Source organism: Canis lupus, chromosome 2 (assembly GCF_011100685.1).
Source record: "Canis lupus familiaris isolate Mischka breed German Shepherd chromosome 2, alternate assembly UU_Cfam_GSD_1.0, whole genome shotgun sequence".
NCBI lineage: Eukaryota > Metazoa > Chordata > Mammalia > Carnivora > Canidae > Canis > Canis lupus.
The window spans coordinates 38081570-38095193 of NC_049223.1; the positions used below are offsets into that span (position 1 = coordinate 38081570).

At 41.9% G+C, this 13624-nt stretch overlaps 1 protein-coding gene across 4 annotated transcripts in view; it reads left to right on the forward strand.

Moving 5' to 3' along the window:
- Window positions 1–322: 322 nt before the first annotated feature.
- Window positions 323–13624, forward strand: part of KCTD16 (potassium channel tetramerization domain containing 16) — a 260538-nt gene continuing 247236 nt past the window's right edge. Inside the window, exons 1-3 of one of the 4 annotated variants that reach the window (XM_038530500.1) lie at window positions 1374–1551; window positions 1843–1927; window positions 2330–3496. In XM_038530500.1, the coding sequence (XP_038386428.1) occupies window positions 2665–3496 (832 nt within the window). In that variant the 5' untranslated portion in view covers window positions 1374–1551; window positions 1843–1927; window positions 2330–2664. Of the gene's footprint in view, window positions 470–1373; window positions 1928–2329; window positions 3497–13624 lie in introns of those variants that run through there. The other 3 variants (XM_038530502.1, XM_038530499.1, XM_038530501.1) reach the window with 3 other exon arrangements.

Genomic DNA, 13624 nt, shown 5'->3' on the forward strand with positions numbered 1-13624 from the left:
TGGCAATAAACACACGATCCCTTAGAATGTATCTAATTCATACTTTCATGTCCATCTTTGGCCTTCATTTTTTAAAAAAATAGCAATTATTTGGGATGGAGTGTGCCTCACATGTATTATTCATAGATGAAATACTATATTCTGATGAGGAGTGTGTGTCCTAAGACACTGGCATTTTAAAGGAGAAATGGTCCACTTACTGTAAGCTGTTGGCAGGACCATTATTGACTGGCAGGATCAACTGGAAGCACTTTGTTAGTGGATTAGGTTGCCCTGGAAATGCCTTCCTGAAACTCTAATGATGCACTTAAGGAAGCCCTCTGGGACAGGAGTAAAATGTCTCTTAGCCGGGCGTGTCTTCCACCGGAGTCCTCTTGGGACGAGTTGGGAGGGGGCTGGGGGATGTCCAAAGAGACGCTCAGTCAAGACACAGCCCCAGGAAAAGGTTGCAGGTAACCATGTCTTACAGGTAAGCTAAGATAGTGACCTGCTGATGTCAACTCTGGGCTTTCCGAGGGTATCCGGGCCTCCTGTATTCTTTGGAGAGCACATCACTGATTCCGGAGAGACTGTATTCATTTATTCATTTGCTGGGGGTAGGGTGGCAGAGGGATGGAGAAGAAGGGGGAAAACGGAGGGCGTCCGAGGGAGAACAGGGTTTAATCCCCTTTGATTTTTAAGGCAAAGCCACTTTTGTGGCTTGAACACTGGGGTCGTTCGCTGTGCGCTCTTTCTTTTCTTTTAAAAAAAAAAAAAAAAAAAAAAAAGCAACAGAGGGGAAATTTGCCCTTCAGCGGAAATCCAGAGCCTGTGCCAAGGGTCGGTTTGTAGATTCTCCGATGCAAAGTCACTGGCGTTTCCGTCGCCGCGGGGCTGGGGGTCCCTTCTGGGGAGTGGCGGCGGCGGCGGAGGAGCGGAGGCGGGAGCGGGCGGCCGCCTCGGGGCTCGGGCAGGACGCGGAGCGCGGAGCAAGGAGGGCGCAGGGCGGAGAGCGCAGGGCGCAGGGCGGAGAGCGCAGGGCGGAGGGCGCAGGGCGCAGGGCGCAGGGCTCAGGGCGGCGGCCGCCCCGAGCAGGACCGAGCAAGAGGCGCGAGCGCGGCCCCGGGACCTGCCGCCGCGGACCTCGCTGCTCGCGCTGCCCCCGCTCTCCCGCGCTCGCCCCAAGCCGTATTCCTTTAAGATGATGTAATAGGCATTTCCCTGGACGGTGTCCCGCCTGCGCCGCCGACACAACAGCCGCCGGTCGGCACGGGGAGCCGTGGAGCCGCCCAGCCCCGCCGCCCGCCGGAGAAGCCCGCGCCCCGGCCCCGCGCCCCGGCCCTGGCCCCGGCCCCGGCCCCGGCCCCGGCCCCGCGCCCCGCGGCTGCGCTCCCGGCGGCTCCCACCTGCCTGGGAACATGGGAGTCCGCGGCCCGGGCCGGCAGGGGGGGCGGCTGCCTGGGACCCCAGCAGGGCGCCTCTGCCTGTCTTTCTGCTTCTGGGCTTTCTGAAAAGCTGCTAAGTCCCAGGACCTCTTCCAACTCTCTTCTGTTTTAAGGATTCTTTCTAAAGGTTTGATTTTTTTTTTTTTTTTTTTCCTCTCTCTCTCCCTTTTTACTGGAGACGCTTTGGTCAGGTATTTTTCTCTGCCTGGCTTCTTCCACCCACACCTCTCCCCACGCTTTAACTTTTTTGTGACTTGTTTCAACTTGAGATTGGGAGTGAATACATTCCTATATACGCACATACAAATATACATTTATATAAATATTTATATATATATAATTATTATTTTCTAAGAGCACATCTCTCTGGCACTTTTCATTGATACCTCTGTCCTTTACCTCTTTGGGATCTGACAAGCTCTCCAGACTCTGTGGCTGTGGATTCTGATTGCTTTGCAAATGGGTATTTCTTCACAGGAACTGGGTTTCCAGCACTCACTAAGGTAAGTTCTGAGACTTACTGTTTTCCTGTCCAGCTTGGAGAGAGAGAGAGAGAGAAAAAAAAAAATCAGCTTTAGAAGTTGAAAATCTTCTATTCCTTTGTAAAGCAGGAATACAAATAGAAATATTTTTTGATACTGATTGCCGGAGACAGAGGCATATGGATAGACATGTAGACACAAAATAGCTTGAGAGAAGCTACAATTTAGTTGAAGAATGGCTGAAATCAGTAGTTCCAGGGCTGCTTATGTAAAATAATCTCTCCCTCCCTCCCTCCCTCCCTCTCTCCCATCCTCCCTCCCTCCGTCCCTCTCTCCCTCTCCCTCCCTCTCCTCTCTCCAGTGGTGTCTCTTTTTCTGACTCATGCTGGGTTTGAGGAAATAATTTTCTCTCTTTTCCTTCAGACAGACCTCTGAGTAACTGGGGACTTGGCCTGCCTTGCCTACTGAGCTTGGGGCAGATCGGATGGAGATGAGTTGATGATATTCTATGAAGTAATAGCTCACCACCAGCCAGGGTTTAAACTACTTTTGCAGCATCACTTCACCTGTGGACTCTTCTAAATTTTGCTTTCTTGGGGGAAAAAAAAAAAAAAAAAAACCTGGGGTAAGAGAAGGTCGTTTTTTAACAAGTTAGCATCCTTTTTCCTCTTTGACAAGTTGATGCAAAGGATAAGGCTGTGACTCCATTGGATTGCACCTTCAAATCAAAATAGGAGAAGAACAAGAAGAAAGGGACAATGGCTTTGAGTGGAAACTGTAGTCGTTATTATTCTCGAGAACAAGGGGCTGCAGTTCCCAACTCCTTCCCTGAGGTCATGGAGCTGAATGTTGGGGGTCAGGTTTATTTCACCCGCCATTCCACATTAATAAGCATCCCTCATTCCCTTCTGTGGAAAATGTTTTCCCCAAAGAGAGACTCGGCTAACGATCTAGCCAAGGACTCCAAAGGAAGGTTTTTCATTGACAGAGATGGATTCTTGTTCCGTTACATTCTGGACTATCTCAGGGACAGGCAGGTGGTCTTGCCTGATCACTTCCCAGAAAGGGGAAGACTGAAAAGGGAGGCTGAGTACTTCCAGCTCCCGGACTTGGTCAAACTCCTGACCCCTGATGAAATCAAGCAAAGCCCGGACGAATTCTGCCATAGTGACTTTGAAGATGCCTCCCAAGGAAGCGACACGAGAATCTGCCCTCCTTCCTCAGTGCTCCCTGCGGACCGCAAATGGGGCTTCATTACGGTGGGCTACAGGGGGTCCTGTACCATGGGCAGAGAGGGGCAGGCAGATGCCAAGTTTCGGAGAGTTCCCCGGATTTTGGTTTGTGGAAGGATTTCCTTGGCAAAAGAGGTCTTCGGAGAAACTTTGAATGAGAGCAGAGACCCTGACCGAGCCCCAGAACGATACACCTCCAGATTTTATCTCAAATTCAAGCATCTGGAAAGGGCTTTTGATATGTTGTCAGAGTGTGGATTCCACATGGTAGCCTGTAACTCCTCTGTAACAGCATCTTTTGTCAACCAATATACAGATGATAAGATCTGGTCAAGCTATACTGAATATGTCTTCTACCGTAAGTACAAAGGGTTCTTATTGTTTTTCATCTGTATCAGTTCTCCTTACAGATGTTTATGGTCTGCATGTCCAGTCAGTGTCTAAGGAATACACTCTGGGATTTTTATTTTAAACTCATGAGGTATACATAGCTAGAGTATTAGAGGTTCTAATTGAAGTCTCATGTCATATCTAAGGCAACTTTTATCTGTTTTATCAATGACATTAGAGAACATTCAACGGCCTGTGCAAATGATACTGGTTTAGATATACGGGGAATGGAAGCAGATATCTCAGATATCGAATTGTGAAGAGAAGATGATGGTTCGAACTTGGCTCTTGGTCCACGGGAGGTTGGCAGACTCAGAGTGGATAAAGTGGTGCTGTCCAATCTTTTGTGTGAACTTTGGGATCTGTTAAGCTGGTTGCTCCAGACTTGCTTTCACTGGGGCTCTGAGAACACAAATGGCTGTTGCACAGAATGACGTGGTCTCGGCTAGATAGATGGCAGTATAGACTGACAAAAGACCCCCTGGCTCCCCCACTAAGTCTGAAATTTGCTTTTATGGGCTTTACAGATTTGCTGTTTGAGTCTTTAGCATTTTATACTGAGACTTGAGTTGCACTGCAGACTTAATTAAACTGAACTTCATTTAAGACCCATCTAAAAGGAAATAGCTCTTTGAGAACTGTCAATCACAAGCAAATATCTTCAAACACCTGAGGTGATAGAATTACTGACATAAAAGGGAACTAGAGGGGGGAAAATGAGTGGAAACAATTGTTCTGAAGCTTTCTAAGTAAGCCTTTCTTAGAGGTCAATGCATCGGCTTAAGTGACGACTTATGCTACAGATTGCTTTGTTTCATGAAATGGCATCATTCTAAATAAACTGTAAACTGTTCATTTCTAAAGGGAGAATAGTGAATCAGTCTGTAAAGTTTAGTGCTTGATTTAACAGTAGATTTTCACCAGGGCCTGGGAATGGGGTGAAATGAATTCCCTAAGAAATGTTTCTATTAGCATTCAGTTTCCTCTATTCTTGTTTTAAGGCAAATCCATAAATTTGGAGGATTAAAATGTCTAAGTTTTTTAAAACATAAAGGTATGACTGAATTTCTTGGACTGATTTTTGCCAACGGTTGTGTTTCTCCATGTGGAGATGGTGCTGGGAACATGATAAAGAATTCAGTGGCAAGCTGAGTTGTTCTGTGCTGGGTTTATCACACATTAGATTTTTAGAAGTGAGGACACATGGATTGTGTGGAAAGGACAGCCTGTGGAGCAAAATGAAGTCAGCTATCAGTTCAGGAACATATTGATGTATAATAATAAGCATTATTTGGTCCAACAACCCTATCAATGGCCTTTATCTATAATCTATATCTTCCTCGATGCTGGAGGTTAGTCACCAGATACTGCTTTTCTTTCTTTGGGTGTAGAGATAAGACTGTAGCTTTTTAGCCTTCTGTGAAGGAATCTGACATTATCTGTAATTCTGTAGAACAAATATCTGTTCCTAAGTTTTTGGAAAAATGCATCTTAGAAAGAGTTCAAATCTAGGTTTGTGATATTTACCTGGTTCTGCAATTTCTAATATTTGAATATAGCACTTTGCGAGGCTTTAGACAAGTAAATGAAAACATACCAACCATAATCCCCACAAAAAAGACATTAGATTTCTGTCACTTACTCATCTAAATGAGACCCCAAACCTGAAATGTATTTGCCTGTTAGCTCACTGACATTTGTGTGTTCATCAAAGACTCATCCGTCTAACACCATGTCCTCTTTATATTGCTCTGAACAGGTTCTGCTCTGCTGATCATATAATTGCTTCCTTCTTTGTTGAGTTGCTGAGAGGTTGCTGAGGAGCAGTTTGCTCTCCATCACTCATGGACAGGCTAGCATAAACAATGCAACTTCATATTGCACAGCATATATATTTTATGTGATATACTTCCCTTTGTACCTAACATCCCAAGCTAAGTATTAACTCTTCCTCTGTCTTAGGACCAATAAAGCTGACAGCTGGCTTTCTAGGGTGCATAACAGCTTCTGTGCAGACGTTTAACCATAATTATTTAATTAGAAGCTGCCAACTGTGCCTATATAAGCATTAATTCATCAAGCTGTTGTGCTCGGGTTAATGGGCCGAAACTATGGGAGGTGCTCTAAAGCAGGGAGTTGACTCTGCAAAGATGCTCTTCATCTAGCACTAGCCCTGCCAGGCCCTGCCCAGCCCTGCCCAGCCCTGCATAGCACTGCCCAGCATGGAGCCCCGATGTGCACTGTGCAAGCAGAGTACTTGGAACCACCACTTCAAGATTGGAAGGGGCCGCATGTGTCCCCAGGAGCATCTCCACATCATTATATTAAAAAAACAAACAAAACAAAACAAACAAACAAAACAACTACTAGCCAACCAGCAAACAAAAAAAAGATGCTCTTCAAAAAGAAATTCAACTTCCTCCTTGGTTGGAAAAATTATATTGTATATACAAACTCCTTAGATCCAAGGAATTAACTCCAAGCAATCAGACTCTTCTAATAGTGTGGGGATATTGCAAAGTCATTTTGCCTGGATCCATATCACAGTAAAAAATGAACAATGAGAAATAAATACATTCATAGGTTGGCTGACAGTCATGAGGGGAGACTCCCTTCTTCCCGTGTTTGCCTCATTTTCTTCCAAGTTTTCCAAGGTGAAATTGAGAGACCAAAATCTCCCTGTCAATCATTAACAGATTAGATTCTTGCTTTTAATCTTAATATAGACCTAGAATTGATGGTGAAAATCAGGTAGACTGTATGGTTAATGTAGAACTATGAACAATTAAAGTCAACAGGTGTTCATATGTGTTTAAGAAGGTGATAAGAAATGTGTCTACATTACTTACACACCAAAATATGATATGTGAGATGGTATGGATTATGATTCACTTATCAGCAACCAGGAAAATGTGATTGATGTATCATAAAGAAACATCTGGAATAAAAAGAAAAGAAAAAATATATGTAGGGGTGCCTGGGTGGTTCCGTTAGTTAGGTGTCCAACTCTTGGTTTCGGCTCAGGTCCTGATCTCATAGATCATGGGATCAAGTGAGCCCCACATTGGGCTCTGTACTCAGTGGGAGTCTGCTTGGATATTCTCTCCCTCTGCCTCTTCTTCTGCTCTCTCTCTCTCTCTCAAATAAATACATCTTTAAAGAGAGAGAGAGAGAGAGAAAGAGAGAGAGAGAACTAGCCAGGATTGCCTCACAAAGCATTTTAGATATGTCCTTTGTTTTAATTTAAAACAATGGGAATGTGGGGCAGCCCGGGTAGCTCAGCTGTTTAGTGCCATCTGTAGCCCAGAGTCTGATCCTGGAGACCCGGCATCTAGTCCCACGTCGGGCTCTCTGCATGGAGCCTGCTTCTGCCTCTGCCTGTGTCTCTGCCTCTCTCTCTCTCTCTCTCATGAATAAATAAATAAAATCTTAAAAAAAAAATAAAACGATGAGAATGTACCTTTCCTTTTCTACCACCCCACTAGCTAAATAATTACCTCTTTTTTCTCTTCAGGCATTACAGGAAGGCAATATCATAAACATCAGATAATGCCTCCTTGACTCACCTGTAAATGTATTGGGAGCTGAGTAATTTGGAAAAGAGAAGTCCTGATTTTGAACCAGATACTCAATGGCTATTCATGCCACTGAGGAACAAAATCACAGGTGCAGAAAATAAATGAATCTGTTCGTTAGAGCCATCTTCCAATGCTTGAGATTAAGAAGACTATTCTTGGTTGGAGAGAACTATACACATTTTTAAAATCCTGCTCATGAGTGAGTTACTTCAGACAAATGCCTGAAATACTCAAAATCAAAGGAATTTGCCTCTAATTTTACTGTGATAACTTGACAAGTAGGGAGTTTAATTCATAGGACGCATACTCCAAAAACATCCCCTCTGAGTTCTGTGAATTATAGTAGAGACACCGACTCATCGCCTTTTCAACAAATTGCTGCTTGTCGGTGCATTTTCATCTTCTCTTTACTTCATTTCCTTAAATTTAAAGGTTGTTTCCACAAAACTCTCTAAATTGCTTTATATACTGTTAACCTTAAAAATGAAGCTGCTAGTTATTTTACCAGCAAAACTAGGTTTATTTGGAAATAGTAGAAAATTGCAATTCAGGATAAGCAAACAAAGGCAAAACCATAGGCAAATTGGAGAACAAAGGGGAGAAATTCTCTTTTATGGAAGAGGAGGAGGGTAGCGTCTAGAAGGGCTGTTGTAAACAGAAGCCCATCGGAGTAAACTGGGAGTTTGCAGTATAGTGGCTTTTCATTGGCTCAGTTGTGATAGTCTCTTTTTGGCTGGGCTATTGCCAAGGGAGTAGCCAACCTTTTGCCCTCCTGGGGGGTGGTAAAGCAGTATGGACTTGCAAGGTCTTCTCTTCCTTCTGAGTCTGCAGTTGATGACACATGGTAGGGTGTAAGAGTTTCCCCTTCTAGAATCTGGATTCCAGTTTAAATGAGGTTTCCTTTTTAAAATAGTACACAGTACTTCAGGGTTGTTGATTGAGATGGGGTGTTGGAGAAAAATCTATCAGAAAATGAGTTCTCAGAATTCAACTGCATGACCTTGTATTGGGAAGAAGTATGTGGTTGTGGCTGCTGCCAGCCAATAACTTACCCAACATTAACTTTAGAAGCTTCAGTAAAGGGGGAGGGGGACGGTGTGTTCTTAACAGGTAGAAATGTAGCCATCCTGAAATGATTCTAGATCTTTTCCTATGGGTTACTCAAAAGATAGCAATGATAATTTCTATTTTTATTGCTCATAGAAATATGATGTTGGTACATTAAAAAAGAAGCGACAGAGCAATATAGTCAGAACTGTGAAGGTTTGGTCTTTACCACCATCTACCTCTCCTCTTTCTGTGTTGTTCTTCTGTTTTCTCCATCTTAGAGACTCTCCTAGTCCTGTTTTAGTCATTTCTGCTTTTGAGTTCTTTCTTGCGATTGTCAGTAAAAAATCTCTTCTGCCATACATTTAGAATACTTTTAAGGCATAGTGTACTTTTCTCAGGGGTTTTGGTACGTAAGAAACCTTCTGATAGTTGTAGAACAGGTAACTTAGTATCTCAAAAAGAGTGTTCTTAAGATATAAGGTTTCTTAATTTATATTTGAAAAATATAACACAATTTAAATATAAGGTTTCATCATGAAGTTGAACTGGACGCATGCTTGGGCAGATATGGAATGGTAATACTCATGACAAAGGACAGGCGTATGGATGTAATTTCCTTTTAGCTCTTTAAAGTGCTGTGCTCTGAGCAATGGGCTCAATATAAGAGTGACATAATCATGCTAGTAAAATATTTTATTACACTGTTTTCACTTTCATGCTGAATAAGATATGTTACCTGAGCCCAGTCCTTGTGCAATTCAGGTACTTTCTTCCTAGGTCTTGGACATCACTGAACAAATTTCACAGCAAGAGAAGTGTCAGTATGTGGGCAGGATGGGGAGATCTCTGAGATTGCCCTTAAGTGCCTCAATATGTCAAAAAATATATATATATATATACAACTGGAAAGAGAAGACCAAATGTCCCTGACAATCTAATGAGGTTTAGGTCTTATCAAACAAATGAGAAAAGGAAATTGCGGAGAATATGGAACAAAGCTCCATTTGGCACCCCTGCAAGCATGCACAATGGAGAGGAGTGACTGCACAGGAGAGAGTGAACATCCAATGTATAAAAGAAAGTTCTTCAGAAATGGATACATGGATGCTCAGTTTCTGCATCATAACTGTTGCTCTTTTTCTTTGTTTTTTTTTTTTTGCTATGGCTTTCCTCAAATAGTGCATTTCTTGGCAAGTCAATGAAAAAAAAAACTTCATACAGAAATTTTCAAGTGCATCCAAATGTAGAACCCAGTTCCAATAATTACAATTAACATTACAAGAGCAATCTTGTTTTATATATATTTCTACCTACTTCCCCTTCTGTCTGCACTACATTATTTTGAAGCAAATTTCAGACATCAATCATTTCATTCATCCACAAATACAATGCTGTATGTTTCTAAAATGAAACAGATTCAAATAAAATATAACGTAATACTATTATCACACATAAAATTAGTAATTCTTGACTATCATCTAATATCTAATTGATATTAAAACTTCTTTGATTTTGTTACAGTATTTTCCTAAAGTTGGCTTCTTAAATCAAGGTTCAAGTAAGGCCTATCCATCATCTTTGATTACTGCTGCTTCTTCAAAATTTTAAAGATATTGCATTTATCCCATATGCAACAAAGTAGCAAAATGTATATCTTAAATCTCTCTTAATCTCTCCTTCCCACCCTCCTTTCCTCTTTCTTTTTCTTTCCGTCTTTCTTCCCTTCTTCCCTCTCCTCCTCCCTCCGACCTTCCTTTCTTTTAAAGTCAATTTATTTGTTTGAAGAAACCAAATTGTTTGCCATGTTCAATATCTAGCTTTCTGGGTTTTACTGATGCATCTCTATGATTTTTGTGATTTCATTAAGACATTCTTTTTCCTGAACCCTATATTTTTGAATTTGTATGATCTAGACTCTAGATTTTAGAGACTCGATTGGATTCATGTTCAGTATTTCTGGCAAGAAATCTTTGTAAGTGATGGCAAGTCCATTTTTTAAAATATTGAAGCATAATAAACATATAGTATTATATTAGTTTCAAGTTTACAATGATTCAACAATTTAATATTACTCAGTGTTCATCATGATAAGTATATTCTTAATTATTTTTATCTAGTTCACCCAAGGCAAATCCATTTTTAATTTTTAATTTGCTTTGGAAGGCAATACAAGAAACCCCTATTTTTATTTCCAGGCACTCAAGAACTATTTAATATTCCTTTGCTGTTCTTTTTTTTTTTTTTAAGATCTGTTTATTAATTTGAGAGGGAGGAAGAAGGGCAGGAGGAGCAGAGGAAGAGGGAGAGAGAACCTTAAGCAGTCTCTGTGCTGAGCACAGAGCCCAACACAGGGCTTGACCTCACAACCCTAAGATCAGGACTTGAGCCAAAATCAAGAATGGATGCTTAACCAACTGTGCCACCCAGGAGCCCCTCCCTTGCTGTTCTTATTATTAAAATGGGCTAACATCAAGGGTATAGTGAGCCTGCTGAGATGTGCAGCAGGTCCTATACACTGGGAAGAAGATTCATTTTGGGTGGGAAAGTTTCCCTCCTGGCTATTCAAATTTTATATTCTTGGATTCTTTCAACTGTGCTCAACTGCACTGAACTCATCATCTGTATTCCCCAAACCTCCTGTCTTACTTGTGTTCACAGTAATTGCTGTCGTCAGTCACTCATGTCCTCAGGGAAGAATGAAACCTGGGTGGCATCCCTGACTTCCTTCTTCCCAACCTATGATGAGTCCTACCAGTTCTTCATTTCTCTCAAGTCCATCCATTTCTTTCCATCACTGATGCTACCCTGGCCCATACCACCAGCACTACTTTTTGTTGCCTCTAAACCCTGGGAGCTTCCCAAGTGAAATCTGAAACCAAGCTTTGTATGCAGAGGGCAGGAAGAGACTGAAGAAAGGCAGATCTCTCTAGATTGGCAGCTAGCAGGCTTCATAAGCAGAAGAATGTACTTATAAGGCTGGTTTGGGGCGGCCACAATACAAATAGATTCTGCATCCATCTGCCAAATCTTAAAAGTTTACATAGTGGCCTTAATGGGGTTCAGTGACATAAACCATCCAGATGGTCGCAACACCATATCACTATCTCAGGCTGTGTCCTTGGAGCGGCTTCTGGGAGCAGGGAAGGCAAGCAGAAAGCATATTCCAAAGACAGGGAAGGGTTGAGGAGCCTCCGATTTGCCTGGGTCCAGCTCACTGGTCAACCAGTGGCTCTTTCTTCTTGATGACCTCACCCAACACTTTTCTAGACTCTTGCAAAGAAACTTAAATTGTCCTCTCTACTCCAAATTCAGTGTTATCCCTTTGGATCTGTCCTCACTGCTGAAAAAAATGGTGAGATTTCTAAAATTCAAGCTTGACTATGTCACTCCTGCTTTAAGTTCTTCATTGCCTTGCAACTGCTCTTAGAGTTAAATGCAAACTCCTTACCAGAAATCCTTACACAGCCCCTCATGAGATGACCTCTCTTTCCTTCCCCAGAACCTTCTCTTGTCATCCTGCCCTTTGCATTTTTAACCTCAGCTATACTCAATTTCTTTCAGTTTCTGAATGCTCTTATGTACTTGCTTCTTCGGTTTTGTGTGTGATGTTCTTTGTCTGAGACTCTGCTTCCACCGGCTTTGATGAACTAAATCTTCAGGTTCCAATCTAGAGATTCCCTTTTCTGGGAAGCCTTTCCTAGCCCACTGCATCTGGTTAGGCACTCCTTATCTTTGACCCAGAGGGTTCTATTTTCCTTTACCATGGCACAAATAATATTATACTTGATTATTTAACTGTGTCTTTTACATTTTCTGTAAACCCTGTCAAGATAGTAACTGTGTCTATCATGGTCATCACAATACCTGGCACAGTATGTGGAATAAATGTAGGTGCTCCATAAATATCTTCCAGAAAAATGAGAAATAAACGCCTACTGCAGAGTTCAATTATGGTCATAGATGCCACTGTCTTGCATACACTATTGCACTGTGTCTTAACAGAAGAACAAGAGAGCAGTGATGGAGTGATGGCACTTTAAATAATAATAACAGTTTTTCCAAATTTCCATTGAGTGCTTCAGGCATTGGGATAAGCACTTTACATACAAATTGGAAATCTTACCGAAAGACTCATGTGCGCTTAGCAACTGCACCGAGATTTGAGCTCAAGGGGACTGAGAAAAACACTTAGCAGAAGCAAAGTTCCCTGTGGTCTCCTTTTAGTTGGTTCACCCAAGCAGGAGCAAATCAAAGCCGGGTGCAGTCAGGGTTTATGGAACAATCCAGGAGGGACTCAGGAGTCAGAAAAGTGTTCCAAAATTGAGAAAGTAGCTCCACGATGAAGAGAACTCTACTAGAATACAAAGAATGTTATGAGACCAACCAGGTTTCTTCATAAATTCTCCTTCTGCTGAAGTGTTCTATTTCCTCCTCCCTTCTTCCCATATATGTTAGGGATTGCTCCTTAATGCCAGAGGCAGCAGAACATGGTGGTTAAGGGCCTGGGTTTTGAGGTCCAGAGTGCTTGAGGTTGAATCCCTAGCTATTGGGATCACTGACAAAATATTTTACCTCTGTGCCTCATTTTCCTCATCTGTGAAATGGAGGTGGACAATAGTACTTACCTCATATGGCTGCTATGAGAATCAGATGAGTTGCTATATATAAAGTGCTTACAATGGTGCCTGGCACCCAGTCATTGCTGTGCAAGTGTTAGTAATTACCAGGGTGGCTGGAAATACTGGGTAGAGACATGGTTGCTTTCTTTAAATAAACCACCTGATTCTTTCTGATATTCCCCTTGAACTCTTTGCTCAGTCTGTTGATACTATGCATTTTAAAACAAATAAACAAACAAAAACATCCAGAAAATTTTTTTTAAAGATTTGTTTATTTTAGAAAGAGAGAGAGAGAAAGTGCATGAACAGGGAAGGAGGCAGAAGAAGAGGAAGAGAGAATCTCAAGCAAACTCTCTGCTGAGTACAGAGCCCAGGACCTCGAGATCATATCCTGAGATGACATCAAGAGTCAGACGCTTAAGCAACTGAGCCACCCAGGTGCCCCCAAAAGTCATTTTATTTTTTTTTTTTTTTTTTTTTTTTTGTTTTTGTTTTTTTTTTTCCAAAAGTCATTTTAAAAAGGAAATTCAAATCATGTGTTGTACTTGAATCTGAATTTGCATATAAGTAAACACTCTAAAGATCTTCAAATTCTAGTAAGTCTTTTCTTCCCCCTGGCTATTCCATCATGGAAGTCATTAATAGTGCCTTTCCCTCCACCTTGTTTTCAATGTGTGGCTTTTCAGAACGTGGGATAATGTGAGGTAGAACTGAAATTTAAGACTACAACTTAAATTATATATTCAGTCACTGCACAATTAGAATAACATTTTATGAATCTCAACCTAGAGAATATTCTCCTTCATGGTGACAGAAAATGGTTATTGAGCATGCCACTGACAATAGGAT